This window comes from Zonotrichia albicollis, chromosome 16, assembly GCF_047830755.1.
Source record: "Zonotrichia albicollis isolate bZonAlb1 chromosome 16, bZonAlb1.hap1, whole genome shotgun sequence".
Classification (NCBI taxonomy): domain Eukaryota; kingdom Metazoa; phylum Chordata; class Aves; order Passeriformes; family Passerellidae; genus Zonotrichia; species Zonotrichia albicollis.
The window spans coordinates 13,953,045-13,972,312 of record NC_133834.1 but is presented as its reverse complement, the minus strand read 5'-3'; the positions used below and the strand labels follow the sequence as shown (position 1 = coordinate 13,972,312).

The window sequence follows — 19,268 nt, the reverse complement described above, 5'->3', positions numbered from 1 at the left end:
GTACAAGGATAAATATACCAGTGAATTTCCATTGCTGACCATTAAAGGCAATTTATTACTTAAATACAGTAATACTTAAACACTTAAATATATAAATGTACTTAAATACACAATAATTGGGGAAGTCTGAGCTCAAGCACACATCTTTTCTAAAGGGTGTGGCAACTTCTAACTGGTGTTCCATTGTAGGGCAGGTCAATAGATTCCAGTTATGAGGCAGTTTTGGATGTAGGTGGGGGCTTGGGGAAGAGATAAGCTACTTGATGAAATGCTAATGATTTAAAATATCAAATCAAAATGCTAATGATTTAAAATAATCAAAAATATTTGAAAAAATCATTCTCTCATGTAAAAAGGCCTGGGTGTCTTAATCATTGTATTTGACAGTGGTGTAGATTAGCTGTAGTTCTGCAAATCATGCCTGGTTTTTATAACAGCTGAGCTGTTACTGATCCTTGGGGCCAGTCCATTTGTAGTTTATTTCTTCTTCCCTTTTGCTCTGAAAAAGAAAATTCTCAACTTATATTGGTAGGTTTGCTTCTCATCAAGTCCTTTGAAAAGATGCCAGGGTGGAACATTTTACAGCATCGATGTAAAGTTCTAGAAGTCTTAAGTAATGTTATGCTTAAGTATATTTAAATAAGGGCTAAGAAGTGGAAAATAGCTGCAGGACTTGCAAAGCTTGTACATTGGAATTGGATTGGAAGCATTCTGCTAATTTCCAGCTGAGACTGCAGTGGGGAACTCCAGCAAACCTTGGAGGATGGGGAATTGCTCCTAGGTTAGGAGGGAAAGTAGCTGCTAAAACTACCAAAATTATCCTTTGAGAATGTTCTCTCTATGGTGTAAGTAGGGGTTTTCTTCCTCCAAACTGAAAAAAATTACAAATGTAGAGCTACTTGGAGGGCAGGATTTTGTTTTCATTTTACCAAACTTCTCTATGGTAAACAAGATAAATCTTGTGCTTTGAAGGTAGTAATTTGTTGCAAGTGATTACTTGTTTGACCCTTGAAAAATGTGCTGAAAGCTTTGCTTTTTAATATGACATGGTCCATTTGTGCTTAACATCCTTATTGCACAGTTGTTATCAAAGTGCTAACAGCATCTACCAGAACAGAATTGTATTTTTCAATACAAGCTGCTGGTGAAAAGTAGTTTGTGCACCATTTGTTTGTTTTGCTCATACAGCTGATCACAAGAGAACAAAAACTGGAACATAAACAAGCCTTAAAAATAATTTTGCTATGGAATCAAATATGATATTGTCTGAGTGCAACAGAATTGTAGTGGATAAGTGTAGAATTTGTCTCTCTTGTTGCATATGGAGGGAGATAAATATGAAATCTCCTTCTAATCAATAAACCAGTGGTGCAGGGTTCTTTGTCCTGGATTGTGTCTGAGTCATACACATAACACCTGATGGTTTATTGGAAGTGAAAGAGGAGCACTTAAATTACTTTTTTAGCTGTATTATAAAAGGTTCCCCTTTTTGTGCATTCAGGAGGGTTTGTGAAATGATTTACATTGGTGTGTGCCTTTTTAAATGTTGTGCCTGATCAGGTGGGTACTAACCAGAGTTAGGTTAGTTTTAGACTGGAAGAAAATGTTGTCTTTCTTAAGAATAATTCATAGTGGCTTGTACTGAATTGGGAGAAGGAGGGAGTCTGCGTCTGGCAGAATACAGAGAACATTCAGAAAGAGAAAAAGGAATGTGAGTGTAGTGATCCTCCTCCTGTTGCAGGGCTGCCTTCCTTGCAGAGAGTCCAGAGCCTCCTTCCTGGGCCCACCCCTGTTTTCCTGTTGTTATTTCAGCCCTGGGGTGGCCATGCTGGGCTTTCAGAAGCTGCTTCAAAGGGTGCCCACCTTTAGCACATTCTGCAGTGGAGCATGCTGAGCCATTGCAAGGTGGTGCCTCCCTTCCATGCACAGCCATTCCTGTGCTTTTGTGGCTTTCTGTTCCTACTCCTTGGGGATCTGCAAGTCCTGGAAAGTCCTGGGGTTTAGGTTATTGCCTTGGAGCTGTTTCTGTGCAGGTCTTTTAGTGTTGGGATTTTTTTGCAAAGAACATTGTGCTACGTTTCTTTTGTATTGCCTTTTTTATTTATTTTTAAACACTCTTGAACTATATTTTACTATAATGGCTGATAGTGACCTGACTTGTTAACAGGACATATTGGGACAAATTTAAAATTCTTTTTGTTCCTCATGGTTTTTATTGTGGGTCCCATGTACCTCTGAGGGGGCAGGGGAAACTGGAAAACAAATACTGTTTTGCACATGATAAAACATTAAGCTTTTCTTTTGAATAAGCAAGTGAATCCTGTATTTTGAAGTAATGGCTTGAAATTTGGTTGAAATATTTTGGGATTGAAGGCTTGTTTTTTTTAGGAAGTTCCTCTTGCTCCCTGCTAGGCCCAACACCATATGAGCCACAAACTTTAGCAAACAGTTGTTGATATATTTCCTAGTTTTGTGGCTGTGTCAGTTATTTTATTGAGGATTCATCTTGTCATCCATTTGCTTGATATATAATATATATATTATATATATATAATATATATATAATTAATTCTTCCATTCCTGGCCTGGGCAGGTGTGTTGTGCCACAGCTCCTGGATCTGCTCCCATTTGTGATGTCCTGGTCCATCCCCATGTGCAGCACTTGGTGTGCATCATTGCACGATCAGGGGACCCTGCAAAACCCCTGGGATCCACACTCAGATGAGTGAGACTGGAAAGGGGAGTTGTGAACTTGGAGCTGGTCTCTTTATAGGAAAATTTTAAATAAAATGCAACAAGGAGAAAGCTGGATTAAGAAAGATGAAAGTTGAGATAACTAATCTTCCTAAAAGTGTGATTTTAGAGGAAACACCAGAAATTGTGGTGTGTGCGAAGTCAGGGATGAAGGAGCAGAATCTGTTGAGGGAAATGCAAGCAGGGACCATGATGTAGCTGGGTGATGCAGCAGGTTATTGAGTACAGGCAGGACATGGAGGAAAACCTGAATGTGGAGCTTTTGGGAGCCAGTCCTTTGCAGAGGAGGGAGGAGTGAGTGCATCCATGCACAGGGAAATGTGTCCAGGAGGAGGAGGCAGCAACTTCTTCAGTGGAGTCTTTTTTCCTGTGAAAGCAAAATGAAATTCATCTTGTTCATGTCTTACTGTCAGTGACTGTAAAATCTACAAACAAAACATGTCTCTTGTTTTTTTTAATTGCTAGAAATCATATAATGGTGACACATCAGTTATTCCATGGAGCCACATGGTGGATAATAGTCCTTGGATTAAGGAGTTCCACTGCTTGAGTGATGCAATGCTGTACTGAAGGCTTATAATTGAATGCTTAACTTAAATAAAAATTAAAATGGCATTGGTGGTGAAGTTTTAAACTGACACTTCCTGCTTCAAGTTCCTCATAAAATCTTTACCCCATGATTTAACTCAAGATACAGCCTTTAATTAAATGATTGTGTGCATTTATCTTCATGTACCTGCCTAATTCTGAGGGCAGGACTTGTGCTGGGGTAAGTCAAGAGCACCAGCACAGATTTTGCTCCACTGCAAGATGAGCAGAGTGAGGAACAGGACAAAACAAGACTCAGTTAAAGAATTCAGAAGTAAAATGAAACATTTTAACCAGCATGGCTAAATTTAAATCAGCTCATAGCTTGTTGTCTGAGGTGTTGAGACAGAGTTGCTGAAGGATTTTGGTTTAAAAATTGCCAGCTGATCTAACAGACAATTCTGTCTCAAATGCTGCTTTCTTTTTGCATCTTAATTGTTAGTATTACCTTCTTTCTAGTTTGTTGATCTAATCTTAAGAGTTTAGGAATTTACAATTCTCCAAAATGGTTTAACATGTTCACTGGAGTGGTCAGTGTTAGAGGAGTGCTGGGCACTCAAAATAGCATTAGGAATCTGTGCTTAAAATAAATTTAATTAGCTGGAGGGGTTCCCCTACAGAAGACCTGAGTGCAGTGTCATTGAACAGCACCTGAGACAGGAATCCTGCAGGGGAGCTGCTCTTTGATGGTTTTGGTGCCTTCTGGGGCTTTGGGATGTCACTGGGGCTGCTCAGGAAGTTCTGGAGCTGCTGAACTTGTGCTTGTTTGAACCTTCCCTCCTCAGGTACATAAACACAAGTGACACTGGGGCACACAGAGCCAGCTGTCTTTGCAGCATTTAGAATGTGAATTACAGAGCTCATTTCACACTTGCAGCTTCTGTCATGGGCTCCTCAACGTCTGAAGCACCAGTTAAGAAAAATAAATTGCAGTAGACATTGCTTCACATAGCAGTGGCCTAATGTGTTTGTTCCAGGGCTGTGTTTATTTTAGTTGACTTTATTTCCTGCAGTATCTGCCACAGAAGGGACAGCATTTGCGCTTGGGTCTCTCCAGAGTAGAAATTTAATACTCTTTGCCTCCATCTTCTTGTTTGACAGATAATGTCATGCCTTCATATAAAACCAGTGAACAAACAGACAAAAAAAACTCCTTCAAAACCAGGTTCCTGATATTGGGAAATACTCAGAACAGGATCCTGTTGAGTTGTGAATTGGTAGAAGAGCTGAGGCCAAATAGTTTAACCCTGTACTAACCCAAAGGCTGAACTTGTGCTTTGTAGTGACTGAAGCTGCTGCCAAAGCCCAGCCCAGAGCCGTGGGCTGGAGGGGCTGGACCTGTCCAAGTGAGCTCCAAGCCAAGCCTGCAGTCTCAGACAGTCCCTGGTTTTTCCCCAGAACGTGAGGGGTGGTGGAAGGCTGGGCTCTCCTCAATGGGGTGGCCTGAGCCTTTTCCAGCTTCCCAAACATTGGCATCACCTGTGGGTGTTCTGCCATCTCTGCCATCTCCACACTTCCAGCACTGAAAGCAGATTGGGGGGGGTTTGTCCAAGTTTTCTGGTGGAATATCATCCTCTAACAAGCTGGAATTCTTATTGGCTCCTGAGTCAGTCTGTGCTGTCAGATTGATTGTCAGCCTTTTAAATCCCAGGGTGCCACAACTTTTGTGCTATTTCACCTTCCTGTCCCTTGGCTTGCAGTAGTGTAAAGGCATCTTTCTCCTAGGCTGTGTGATTCCAGAGCACTACATGCAAGTCCAATGAGGAATTCATAGAGATGCTCTTGAATATGTCTTTTTTTGTAATTAAGCTGATAGGATCTTAATCAGCTTCTGCCTTTGTTTTTAAATTCTCTTGGAAGTGATCACTGAGTTCAAAAGTTTTTGTGAGTGTGTCCACAGAGTGTAAATATACATAAGCCTTAATTTCCATGGTAATCCCAGCATTTAAAATACTGTGGATTGTCCTTTGGGGGAAAAAAGGATGTTTTTTGTAGGGCTGCTTATTCAGGAGAGGGAGATATCTGAGTTTATTTATTTGTAGTTCTTTGGCAAATGAGATCAAATTGATTTCTCATCTGGAGAGGGAAAAGTCTGGACTCTGCAGTGTGAGTGTTTTCTCTTGGGTGGAAGCTGGAAGCTTGTGTATCTCTTTCAGTGATTCAGTTTCCATGGTGGGTAAGGATTTAAGAAATCCTGGATAATGCTGTTAATGTCTCAGAAGGCTTGTTTTCATGACTTTTTTATCTAACCACGTGCCCCTACTAATATTTCAATAAAACAGTTATTGTTGCCTATATTAAGAGCCATTACTGTTGCTAAGTTTAGTTCACACATTTGTAATGCACATTACATATTTAATTACTTAAGGGGGAAAATGTGGAGGAAGTGTTAGTTCTACCAGAGTCCTGATTATCAAAATGCAGTGTCCCTGTGCTGAGGGTTGTACTCCATGGGTCATTCACCAGGGAACATGGCATTACTTAGAATGGCAACTAAAATGAGAACCAGAATGCAAAATTTTGTTGTCTTCTGGATCAAGTAAATAGTACTTTTCCCTGTTGTTTCCATTTCCTGTCTAAGGGAAATGACTCCTCCATACACCTGTGTGGTGGCAGAGGTTGGTTGGTTGTGGTAGCCATATAGGTTAATGAATACCTAAACATCATCTAAATTATTTACCAGGGTTCAACCCCTTACTGACTCTACAACTTATTTTAGATGTAGCCAGTACAATCTAAGACTCCTCAGGGTTTTTCATATCTCTGAGTAATTTGGGGTTTAAGGTAATTTGGCCTTCAGAGGATTCATCTGGTGATTGCTTGCAATGAAAATTTCTACCAACAGATCTTCAGTATTACCTTTGTGTCCAAGGACACAGTGTTTCTGCTGAACTCAGGATCTCTGTTCTGGAGCCAAATATTTTGACCTAAAATGGGATTGATGGGAAAGAGGGAAGTAGAGGAATTAAATTTTTCCCCCCCTTAGTTTGCTGTCCCCAAGCATGAAAATCCTATTTAGCCTTATACAGGAGCCTGTGCTATAGATCTATTACAAGTAATTATGGGCTTATCTGCCTGAAATTTGCAGCACTTCTCTTTAGATTGCATGGATTAATAGCCAGGGTGGGTTCTGTCCTGTAGAATCAAAGGCTGAGTTTTCCCACAGTTCTGTCCTCTGGCAGAAAAATATCTGTATCATAGAATATGTGCATGTTCTGGTGACTCTTGGCATGACTGATTCTACTCCTTATCCTCACTGAGTTTGAATTTTTTCTTATCCTTTCTCTTCTCTGTAGCCCTTTTAGGGTCTCCAGCAGGTGGGATCCAGAATTCCATCGGTTCTGTTGGCACGGGCCAGCAGAGCACTCCAGCACTGAGCAATCCCAACCCGATTGACCCCAGCTCCATGCAACGAGCCTATGCTGCCCTGGGGCTGCCATATGGCAACCAGCCCCAAACACAGCTGCAGCCCCAGGTCCAAGGCCAGCAGCCAGCACAGCCTCAGGCTCACCAGCAAATGAGGACCATTAATGCACTGGGTAGGTGGAAAAAAGACCAAGAAAAAAAAAAAAAAAAAGAGTTAAAATTAACTGATGTTGAATTTTTAGCATAGTCTGGTATTTTGTTTGGTCAGAATAGTGACTGTCTGTTCATGTTGTTTAGGAAGTTAAAAATACACTATTTATGTACACTACCATTCATTTCCATTTGAATATTGAAAGTTTTGAATGTAGTGCTTTTGACAAATAGCAGGAGTTGAAGTTTCTGTTAAAATATAGCTCATTCTGTTAAAATATATCCCATAGCTCATTCTCTGACGTGATGAGACAGAATTTCTGAAGGATTTTTGTTTAACAATTGTTCCCTGTTCCAACAGATAATTCTGTCTCAAATACTTTATTTTTTGCATCTTAATTGCTAGTATTACCTTCTTTATAGCTTGTTGATCTAATCTTAAGAGTTTATGAATTTAAAATTTTAATGGACTCATTTTTGTAGTTCAGACCGAAAGTAACTTGGTTCCATAAATAGCCATGTATGTGCAGCACAGCAGGTATAGTTATAAAAATACTTAACCTGATAAATTGCTTCTTTAGCTAGCCAGCTGGGTCAGTAAAGTGCAGTTTTGTCATATTATTGTCAAAATTGTGAACTGTGTACCAATGATGTTTAATTTTGTCCCAAAGGAGCCAACCAGATGAACCTTCCCGCAGGAGGAATAACAACAGACCAGCAACCGGGTCTAATTTCTGAAACTGCTCTTCCAACATCCCTTGGGACAAATAAGTAATGCACACATTTTCATTCTTGCTCAATTAAACATTTATTTCCATGTTTATGAGAGTAAATAAGAGCATGCTTTAAGAAGTGATTGTCTTGGCATGGAGATGGACGTGTACAGCTCTGCTCTCTCTCCTGTTTCAGTTCCAGAGCTGCCACTTTGTGCCTCCTGAGAGCCCCACAATATTTACTGCTTTTAAATGAAGTCCCAAAGGAAGAATATTTTTATTTTTAAGTTCATAGTTGTGATTCTTTACCATTCACACTGTGAATGTGCCTTGTAAACTCCTGAGCTTTGCTGCTTCAGGGGTTGCAGTTTGTTGATGCCAAAATTTCATTTAAGAGAATGTTTGATGCAATAGCTAAAACTGATGAAAGCAACAACTCAAAAATTACTTCAGGCATCAAACCTATAATAAAACTCTGCATTCTGGTACTCTAACAGTCCCTTTTCTTATTATTTCAGCCCACTAATGAATGATGGCACAAACTCTGGCAATGTTGGAAACCTCAGCTCAATGCCAACGGCTGCTCCTCCTTCGAGTACCGGGGTAAGGAAAGCATGGCATGAACATGTCACTCAGGACCTGCGCAATCACTTAGTGCATAAACTGTAAGTATTCACCAAGGCTGCCTTTTTCTCAATGTTTTTAAAGAATTTCAATACACTAGTTGTGCTATTAAGCTGAAAAGAAAGTTATCAGTAGTGGTTCTCAGGTGCTGGGCATTCAGGATGAGTTGTTAGCTTTAATCCTCCTCTTCAGTTTGCTCTTTGTGCTCATTAAGGAGTGGGTATGAAATAAGTTTCTGTTGCTAGTAAATTTGCTCTGCTGTGCTGAACAGTTATTGAGACTCCAGACTGTTAAGCCTCACTTTATTTTCATCATTTGATTTGTTTTAATCTTGTGAGAAATAGTAAAATACTAATTTTTTAAACCATTTTGATATGCTTTTATATATGTGGTCTGTAAGAAAACATCCAGGGTGATTATCATAAAACTGTATACTGATTTTGGGGTTTTTTTCTGAAGATCTTTTTCTGTTATTTCTGCTCTGTCCTTGCAGTGTCCAAGCCATCTTCCCCACTCCTGATCCAGCAGCACTGAAGGATCGCCGCATGGAGAACCTGGTGGCTTATGCCAGGAAAGTGGAAGGAGATATGTATGAATCTGCTAATAGTAGGGTATGTGGCTTCAGTCCAACATGGCAAAGAGCAGTAGTATCACAAATCTTAGAAGTGTAAAGAAAACCCCACTGCTCCCTTCATGAGGAAAGTCGTGTTTTCTGTCTGTGACAGTGTTTGTATAGTCCCAAGCCATGTGATTTATGTCACTTTAAGCTAATTCAGCTCTAGACACCATCTCCATCCCTACTTGCATTCTTCTGAAATGCAAGAAGCTTGGAGCACAGCTTGCAGTTCTTGATGTTTCCCTTACTGACTTCCTCCCTTTTTGGCAGTCTGTGTAAGCAGTAGTCCTAAATTTTTCTTAATGCCTCTTTACCACTGGAGGTTTTCTCTAGGACCCAGTGCTGTTCCACTGCTTACCTTCCACCTGTACTGATGGAATTAATTCTTCTCTACTCTGCAGCACCAGGAGTGCTTGGGCTAAGACATAAGAAGTCAGTTTGGCTTCTTTGTGGATAGGAAAAAAACCAGAATTCCTGTTGTAGTTCACAATTTTTGCTCTGTCTGCCCAGAGATGTCAGCTCAAATCTCTCTTACTTGAAGGGAGCAAAGCCCTGCTGATTGACAGGCTGAGAATATGAGATGGTGGTAATTCTACCCTAAAGGAGCCACTCCCTGGGAGTTTTCATTGGGAAAAGACAACAATATTAGTGCCAGTAGTAACAGCCAGCAAGATCCTACCTGATCAGAAACTTGAGATCCTTTCTTAAACAAGGGAGGAGCATCTAAAGCAAGCAGTTAGTGGCATTTCAGGTGATAATCAGATGATCCAGTCAGACATTTCTGCCTCTCTCAGCCCATCTGCCAGAAGAGCTGGAGATGGAAATGCAGGTTTTATTTCCTAGAGGCAGAGGGGCAGTGACCATTCTTACAGTGCTGCTCAGTTGTATCCTCCTTGTAGCTACCACGAGGTTGTTTACAAGGAAGGCTTGGGTGTGCTCAGCCTTGGTTACCCTGGCAGCTTTAGAGACCAATTTTAGATAAAAGGAGGATTTCATGGTCACACCTGGCTGTCTAAATGCCTTCTCAGTAAGGATGAGCATAGCAAACTCCTGATTGTAAAATGAAATGCCTTCTGACAGACAAACACCCAGAAGTGTCTTTTCCTCACCCCTCAAAACAGCTGTCAGAGCCTCCTGGCCAGAAGTTTCTGTTATTGGAATTTATCTAATGTATTTGGCTCCAAGCAGCACACTTGGAAGAAGGCAGCAATTCAGAATGTGTTAACGATGCCGTGAGGAATTTCATCCTTCCTTTTGAGGAGCTCCTGTTCTACTTTGACACTGAAAAACATATTAGTGAGAGGCATTATTGTAAGGAGTTTAGTGCTGTTCTAGCAGTGTGTGCTCCTTGTGAACACAGGCTTTGCAGTGGGAAAGCAGCACAATATTAAATTTACAAATAGGAGCTTACAACTGAAGTGATTTGAGCAGGGGAGGGGCTGTAAGGCTTTTAAACTGGACAGCAGAAAGTGTCTGTGCTGATTTTTGAGAAACTCTGAGGAGAGAAGTGACCTGAAAAACAAAGCTTTATATTGCATGACTGGACTTCCTTACCAAGGCTACTGAGGAATACCTATCTCATATTAAATTTTCAGAAATTAATTAAATCCTGCTGCAATAACAAATTCTGTGCGCTGTGTGACCCTGGGTTCTAAGAGCATGGTGGCCCCACAAATAAAATGTAGCCTTGAGGGTTTGTGGGGTTTTTTGCCTTTAACAGGTGCATAATCACTTGGCAGATGTGTGTCCAGCAATTCTTGACAAGCAAAATTGTCAATGAGGTGTGCACTGTGGCTGTCTTATTGGATCTGTTGTCAGTGTGGGTTGAGTAAAATGGATTTTTCATCTTGTACAGATACAGTGTTTACTGTCTCTGCATGTGAACTATTTTTCACTGAATTTTCTCCATTCCTTTGAGGTTTTGTCTGGTTTTGTTTATCCCTTGCCATGATTGTTGATAGACTCTTTAGGAAAAGAGCAGCTCTTTTCTTTATGTAAAAATTGATCTGTGTTTAACATCTGTCTCCTGAAAGTTTATTCAGTGTAACACTGTGTTGGGAATATCTTTTTCTTTTGTCTGTGAATTAGTGGAAATGTTCATTATGAAAATAACATTTAAAAATCATTAACACCTAGAAAATAATCACAGCTTCCTGGGTTTTGCTGAAGCAACAGAGAACCTCCAGCCTTCTCCTTTGCCTGCTAATTTACTCAGAGTAGGCATGCAGGGTAGCCATAAATAAGTGTAATTTCTGGAAGTTTCTTTTTTTCCCTGTTCTGCATTAAAGCAGAAAAGGCTGTCTTAATTTACAGCATTCTGAAAATAAATATTTCTTTTTCAATTAGGCAGGTGTATACATTAAAAAACAAAAACCAAAAAAAACCCAACCCAAAACCAGATGATAGTATTTAAGTAGACTGAATGAGTTTTGCTGCTGCTGATTCCTCTCTGTTTTCCCCTTTTAGGATGAATACTATCATTTATTAGCAGAGAAGATCTATAAGATACAAAAGGAGCTAGAGGAGAAGAGGAGATCTCGTCTCCATAAACAAGGGATGCTGGGGAACCAAGCAGCCTTACAGACCCCCGGGCCCCAGCCCCCAGGGATCCCCCAGGTGGCTGCTGCCATGGGCCAGGCACAGCCCGTCAGGCCACCCAGTAAGTGCTGCTGGAGCTGCTTCTCAGGAGTCCTTGGACTCCAGCAAACCCTCAGGTTGTGTTTAGAACTGGTTTTGCTGACCTTTGTTGTGCTGTGTTGCAGATGGGCCTATGTCCATGCCAACCGTGCCTATCAGTCGTATGCAGGTTTCTCAAGGTATCTGTTTTCCTCTCTAATTGCAATTGGTGGGTTTCAAAATAATTGTTGGGGGTGGAAAGGTGATCTTATGGTGGGGTTTTTTGGTGTTGGGAGGGAGGAACTACAGGAGCTGCCTTTTTTTCCAGCATTGCTCTGTGTCAGTGCAGTGCTAACAATATGGATCCAGCACTTGGCTGGGGATTGGGAATTAATTCAGTGCTTCCAAAGAGAGGACAGCTCAAGCAAGAATACTGTGGATAATCTCATTTAAAACACTGTAAAGGGAGAAGGATGTTGGCATGTTTTCATCAGTTAATTAGCCAAAAATACACCTGTAGCTGGAAACACAGCACATTAGTCCTAACATCTGTGTAACTAATGATAGCCTTTCTTGGTTTCTGCTGGAAAGTGCATCTAAAAAAGCCTGGGAGCTTGTTCACAACACTTGTTATTACTCACTGAGGCTGCTGTGAGCTCATGGGTGGTTTTTTCCCAAAAAACACACCCATTTCTTTTAGGTGCTTCAACTTCCTTCAAAAAAGTGTCCTCAGCTATTTTATTTCTTGGTTCAGAGTTAGTACTAAGTCAAAATTTCTGTTGAAATGTCCTTGGGAAATAATTTTAAAATTCATTTGAATAGGAGAACAAGTTGATAACAAGTATAGCTCCATAATTACAGCTTTAGACAATTTTTTTGGAGGGATTCGATGTTTTGTAGGAAAAGCACAACCCCTGTTAAAGCATTTTGCCAACTTTTGTCCTGATTTGAGGCTTGGAGTTGCCTTCATACATCCCATATGTAATTTTATCATATTTACTTCAACCATTTCAGGTTGAATAAGACAACCTTATTTCATGTCTGAATAAGACATTGCTGTTTCAAAGCAAATGTCTGATTTTAAGAAACCATCCTAAGGTATTATTTATAAATAGCATCTTGTCTCTGCAGATCATGCAGCATCTACTCTTCATATTTTGCATTTAATTTTTTTTTTTAAGGCACCAAAAATTGTATTTCATTAATTGTTCTAAACATGTCTTGCATCCTGATTTGTCTGTTAAGTCAAGTAACCAAAAGACAAAACGCAGGGCGGTCGAATTGCAATCACAATAACTGTTAATTTTCTAGTAGAATATAGATCCATCAGTTGTGCTGACTTGTTCCTAATGAGTTGTTTTGGGGGTGCATTTGCAGGAATGAATCAGTTTAACCCCATGTCCATAGGGAATGTACAGATGCCCCAAGCGCCGCTGGGACCGCGGGCGGCGTCTCCGATGAACCACCCGGTGCAGATGAACAACATGGGCGCCGTGCCCGCGGTTCGTACCCACCCTGCCCACCCCAGCCACCCCTCAGCCCCTGGCACTGCTGCAAACTGTGCCATCCTTTCATGGGAATGCAGCAAGTGGGACAGGCCTTTATCGAGGTGTTTGTTTGCAATATTTACTTGTTCCAAAAACACCGCCCGTGCCACAGGTGCAGTAATCCCCAGCAATCTGGGGAAGAGCATCTACTGTCTTTGCAGTATACAAACCTTCTTTGTTCCCACATGAAAACATGTTTTTATTCTTTAGAAAAACAAAAATATTTTTAGTTTGCCTGGATTCTCTCTGTCAACCCAGGGAACAAAACAGAGTTAGCACTCTGAATGTTACCTGTTAAAAATAGTGAATGCTGTGGAGCAAATGCTGAAGTTATGGGCATATGCCCACTTCCAGTTAGTGTAATTAAGCCAATTTTCCTTTTTATTTTTTTCCTATCTTTTGATTGTTTTCAGTGTATTTTTCCTTCAGTGTATTTTTCCTTTGTCCTGCTCCGTAGCACTATATGGTAATTAGTTCATCTGGGTGTTAATTTTCAGATGGCAATGTCTCCTTCCCGAATGCCTCAGCCACAGAACATGATGGGAGCTCATTCCAACAACATGATGGGTCAGGCTCCTACCCAGAACCAATTCCTGCCCCAAAATCAGTTCCCAGCATCCACTGGAGCTATGAATGTGAACAATGTGGGCATGGGTCAGTCAACAGCCCAGGCCGGGGTGGCACAGGTGAGATGGATTCTCTAAGATTTATTTGCTATTTATTATTTTGCTGTGATTTATTTACTTATTTGTTTATTTGTATTTCTATATCCATTTTTTGATGTAGTCACCCCAATTTTGGGGGACCCTGGGTTACATCTGCCTTCTTCAGAAGCTCTTACATAACTTATCGACATCTGTTAATGGGGGCGCAACGCCCTGCAAGTCCTGATTTAAATCCCTTAAAAATGCATGCTGAGGAGATTTTTAGGGGAAATATCAGAAATCAGTTTATGGGATGCCTATGAACATATGTTTGGTCTCTGTGTGGACCGAAGTAGCTAACTTTAAATGTAAAATTATAATGAAGTGATTGGGCAAGATCTTCTAAAATTTGGTTTAACTTCTTTGCTTCTGGAGAAAAAATAGTTGGATTTTTCCTGTAACATTTTTCTGTTGCAGTAGTGGTCAGTGAAATAGCTGTTGTGCTTATGGCCAAAGTATCTGCTTTTCCAGAGGGAAAGGCTTGTTGTTTAAGTCAGAGCCCAAGTAATTTAGGCTAGTTAAAACCTCCAGAGTTCTGAGAGATGACTTAGATCAGGTTATGAAGGGCTCTGTCAAGCCAAGTTTGGAATATGCTCAGGATTGGAATATCTACAGTTTCATGGGCCCCTGGCTCAGTTGTTTGACTGCCTTTGTGGTGAATGGTTTTTTCCCAATGCATTTACTTCTGTAAAACTGCCTCTGTAAAGACGATATAGAATTGTGTTTTAAATTTGAAGCCTCATCTGCAGGAAATTAACTGATTTGTATTTCTAAGAGTAACAGTTACATTTGAGGATGGAGTATTCTTTTTTATCACCAGTCATCTGATGCAGTCTTCAGTAAAATGTATCACTTAAAGGTTTAAGTAATCCAGAGTACTTTATTGTTGCTGCTCTGAAAAACAAATCCCAGGTTTTCTGAAGCATCTTGAGCAGTTTGATTAGAATTAAAGAGAAAACAAAAAGATTCTTCTTAAGTCTTGCTCTGTGCAACTCCAGCATTAAGTGTGTTGACCTGCCCTCTAAAGAAGAGCTGCATCAGAGTCCTGGCCTAAAAATGGGTATTTGCTCCAAACCATTTTGTGTCAAAGGCTGACCTTTGCCCAGCTAATGGCACGATTTAGAGGCTGCCTGTGGGTTTCTGTGTTACTGGCATTGGGAGGATTCCCTCTCTGTGGCAGTGGAATTAATGCAGGACATGCATGGCACAACTGGGTCTGGGAGAAAGGTCCTTGAGCGCTGATGGCAGCGATGACAGAAATCAGAGCAGTCACTTGCAGCAGCAGCCTTGGTGGCTGATCTGCTTGCACTGACAGCATCCTGTCAGAGAGGGCTTCAGGGCTGTGATTGAAGGGATAAATGTGATTGCAGGCTCTGTAAGACTCTCTGTCTCTCGCCAGCAGGGGCAGGTTCCCAGTGCTGCTCTTCCCAACTCCATGAACATGCTGGGGCCGCAGGGCGGGCAGCTGCCGTGTCCCGCGGTGAGCCAGCCCCCCCTGCACCAGGGCACGCCCCCGGTGTCCTCTGCGGCCGGGATGGCCCCGATGCAGCACCCCACGCCCCCGGGAATGACTCCTCCCCAGCCAGCAGCGCCCACCCAGCCATCCACGCCGGTCTCGTCCTCGGGACAAACTCCGACCCCGACGCCGGGCTCTGTGCCCACGGCCACGCAGAGCCAGAGCACCCCCACGGGGCAGACTGCGGCCCAGGCGCAGGTGACACCGCAGCCACAGACCCCTGCCCAGCCCCAGTCTGTGCCAACCCCACAGCCAGCCCAGCAGCAGCCAACATCTGTGCAGGCACAGCCACCCGGCACTCCAGTAAGTACCAGCCAGCCCCTGGGCCTTGTGTCGTGACGTGCCACGAGTGTCCCTGTCTGTAGCACCATGTCCTCAATGTGTAGAGCCCATAGCTGTGCATACCAGCTTCTGCCTTAGACCAGGGGGTTGCTTAGAGGTGTGTTAAATGTGTGTGTTCAGATGTTCTCAGCATTGTGTGAAGGAGGGGGGGTTGAATGGCCGGACTGCTCAAAGTAAAATTGGCAGCAGTGTGCAGAAAGATGAGGTGTAACAAGGCCTAATGCTCTGTTTGGCCATAATCAGAATATTTTCTGATCTTAAGATTTGCATAGATTTTTTCCTTTTAAGATACAGCCAGGGCAAATGCACGTTTCAAGGAATGTACAGTGTTTTACTGGGCAGGTGTTTTCTCTGTAAAAGAAGCCTTTTTGGGGCAGAATTTTTCCTTGGCTTCTCCTCTGTAAAGCAGAGTTATTAAATGTGTAATATCAAAACTTGGCTACAGTGACCTGTATCCATGTTCTGCACTGTTGTAGAATATCATCTCATGTCTCTTTTGTGCTGTTCATTTTTAGTAAAGGAAAATATTTCTATATATGCAGTGTCTTTCTTTTGTACTGTTTTTACAACAGCTATCCCAGGCAGCAGCTAGTATTGATAACAGGGTCCCCACCCCTGCCTCAGTTGCTAGTGCTGATACGAATTCCCAGCAACTAGGACCAGATGCACCAATGCTAGAAAGCAAATCAGAAGTTAAAACTGAAGAAACTGAGCCAGAGACTAGTGAGACACAAGTGGAAGCTAAGACTGAGGTAAATGAGATTCTCTACAGCTTAACTGCAAGCAGTGGTAGATATAAAAGCACTTAATGATGTGTCTGACTCGGTGAGCTAAGGGGCGAGAGGAGGGTCGTTACTGCAAAGTAACTCCTGAGGAAAGCCATGGATGGAAAGTGCTTCAACAGTCTCAAACTAATATTTTGATGGCTGAAGTTTGGGTTGTAGATGTAACAGTACCTCTTGTTGCATCCTTTCTTAAGGTGGAGGAGGATTTACAAGGAACTTCACAAATAAAAGAGGAAACAGATGGAACGGAACTGAAGCAGGAGCCAATGGAGATTGAAGAAAAGAAGCCTGAAATTAAAACTGAGGCTAAGGAGGAAGAGGAGAGTGGCACTAATGGAACCACTTCACAATCCACATCACCATCTCAGCCCCGCAAGAAAAGTACGTGTGTGAGCACTGGGTTCCCCTGTGTGCTTTGCTTTCACTAACATTTGTTTTCCACAGTCTCAGCTCCTGCTGGGAGGTTTGTTTTACACTTGTGTTTCCAGCACGTGGAGCTCTGGGAGATCAATACTCTGTAACTTAATTTTGAAAGTAGCATTCCTTTAATGTTCCAAGAATCAGGTGAGAAAAGCAAGTCACTGTGCCCTTGATCTCAGCACTGCCTGCCCAAAAGGGCCAGGGCAGTAAGGCAGTGATTGCTGGAGGAATTAAATACATAAATCCCTCCTGGTACATCTTGGTGCTCTTTGAGAAGAGCTCAGTGCAGATAAGAGTGCTTTCAGTAACCAAGGATATCCATTGCTTTTCTTCTCCTGTGAAGAGGCTGCACACACCACCTTTATCCTGAGTTTTGTCATCACTTTTCTGAGAATCGGGCACTTGACCTCTCCTGAGCCTGTGTTTCTCCTAGGCTGGACTGCTGCAAGAGGCTTAACATTTATTTTAGAGTCCTGTGTTTTCAGGACTTGAAAGTTTTCAGTGTAGTGTTCATTTGCTCAGCAGTCTCTTAAGTTAAGCTGCAGTGTCAGCACAGATTGAGGTGTGACTGCATCTGCACTCAAGGGAACTTCATGGTGCTGCAGGTTATATAAATGTTTGGGTGCCTTGTGTTAGTAAGAAATAAATAAGATTATTAAAGCAGAAATATATTTCCCTGCTTGCAGTGCAGGCTTTGTGGCAGGCTGCAAGATAAGTTTTCAGGCTCAAAAACCTTTGCAGTTTTGAGACCTCTGTTTTTTGGCATCTACTTTATTGAGGTGGTGTTTTCTGTGGTTAAGTTTTAGTTTTCAACCAAAGGGAAGCTTTCAACATGCTGCAAATGTCTAAAAAATCTACATCTCCTTGATGTGCTTTGGGTTACATTTTGTTACTAAGCATAACCTTTCTGTAATAAATCAGTATAAAACACCTTTCCCTGCAGATTGGTGTTTTCAGCTGGCAGCAGAATGGGGCACCCAAACGAGAGCCCACTGCAGAACCAACTGGCAGAGCCTTTTCCAACCCAAATGTAACACAGGGAGTGGAAAAAAAAAAGCTTATTAGCATTTCTGAGCCAGTGATATTCCCAGTGGAAGGAGTCACTGCTGCCTGGTAGGAATGTGCTTGCACAGGGAAGGTTCCTGCAGAGGCAGTTCAGGCTGGGTCACCACATATTCCAATTCCTCCTTTGGTGACACAATTTTATCCTGGAAGCTTTGTCACCCAGTAACTGTGTAGTGCCAAGCACGTGCTGTGTGGGCAGGTACAACCACAGACATGAGTTTAAAGGGTGGCATTTTCTCACCAAGGAGTTTGTTCAATGTTAATGGAGCTTTGGTATTAAAATGCTGAATAAACCAAGAGGTATTGGAGAGTAATTACTGCCAAGTGTGCTGAAGGGATAGGTGATGTTTTAAAACTACTGAAGAGACTGATCAGGAGTTTTGCATGGGTTACAGAAGTATTGGGAATTCTTCCTCCTTCCCATGCAGGCACATTCCTGAGGGCAATCCCACAGTAAGCTGGGACATAGCAGGCACTGAGGGCACTGTGTGCTGTAATTTAGCAAGCAGAGCCTTTTTTTGCCTTTTTTTGCAAATCTAATGTGAGCAAGAAAGGAAGGTCATGGTTCCTTGCCTTGCAGTCTCAAAAACCCACTGTAATACTCATTTGGGCAGCTCCTGTCTCCTTGGAGGTGGCACCTTTAGTTTGACCTTGAGGATGAGTTTTACTGATTTCTTCACTTCTTTGTAAGGCATAATGGAAAACTTGCAGGAGCTTGGGTTTGAGGTGTATTTGTGTGTGCTGTCCTTGTAATTTTGAAAATGTCTTATCTTCCTTTATGAATTTTCTCCTTAGTAATCATAAGCAGACTTGCCTTTGTTTGAAAAAGGCAGAAAACTTAAAAAGGTAGCATTGTACTGTTCTTTGGTGGGTTATACGTCATCGTGAGTCAGGCAAAGATCCCATTTTCTTTTTACCACCCACACATCCAAGACAAAATGGGATAACTGGATGCCAGCTCCTTGCAAAGGTCTTCAAGCTACTGGAGGAGAACTGAGAGCATTTAATTTTGGGAAAAGGAGAGTGGGAAAAACAAAACTTCCTTGTAAAATCCATGTACAGGGAGATGCTATGATCAAATGTGCTGGTATTAGTCATAGTCCTTAGAGGCAGAGCAGCTGAAGATGAAGGCAATGTTTCTGTATGGTTTTAGTAATAAATCGAAATAACAACGGGATTTTCATTTTGATTTTTTTTCAAACTTCAAAATGAAAGTGGGTTATAAACTTTATCAGCAAAGATAATTAGGCTTTAAGGAACTTGGCAAAAGTCAAGCTGGGTCTCTGTAGTTTGAGTTTAAAATAAGGTTGGATTTACTGTGAAGGATTCTGTAGCTTAGTGCTGTGTTATTATAGGAGAAAATTCTAAAAGCAGTGTCAAGCAGGTAGTCACAATAGATTATTAAAAGGTACTTTTTGACCTTTACATTTCATTAAATGAACTAATTCACATTATCACTTTA

At 41.7% G+C, this 19,268-nt stretch overlaps 1 protein-coding gene across 5 annotated transcripts in view; it reads left to right on the top strand.

Moving 5' to 3' along the window:
- The window catches only part of CREBBP (CREB binding lysine acetyltransferase), a 99,220-nt gene that overhangs the window by 51,488 nt on the left and 28,464 nt on the right, over nt 1–19,268 (top strand). For 2 of the 5 annotated variants that reach the window (XM_074552957.1, XM_074552954.1), the window contains 11 exons: nt 6,639–6,881; nt 7,530–7,629; nt 8,090–8,236; nt 8,689–8,806; nt 11,278–11,470; nt 11,574–11,627; nt 12,805–12,929; nt 13,472–13,660; nt 15,078–15,497; nt 16,109–16,288; nt 16,516–16,702. In XM_074552957.1, the coding sequence (XP_074409058.1) occupies nt 6,639–6,881; nt 7,530–7,629; nt 8,090–8,236; nt 8,689–8,806; nt 11,278–11,470; nt 11,574–11,627; nt 12,805–12,929; nt 13,472–13,660; nt 15,078–15,497; nt 16,109–16,288; nt 16,516–16,702 (1,956 nt within the window). The remainder of the gene's footprint in view (nt 1–6,638; nt 6,882–7,529; nt 7,630–8,089; nt 8,237–8,688; nt 8,807–11,277; nt 11,471–11,573; nt 11,628–12,804; nt 12,930–13,471; nt 13,661–15,077; nt 15,498–16,108; nt 16,289–16,515; nt 16,703–19,268) is intronic. The other 3 variants (XM_074552956.1, XM_074552955.1, XM_074552958.1) reach the window with 3 other exon arrangements.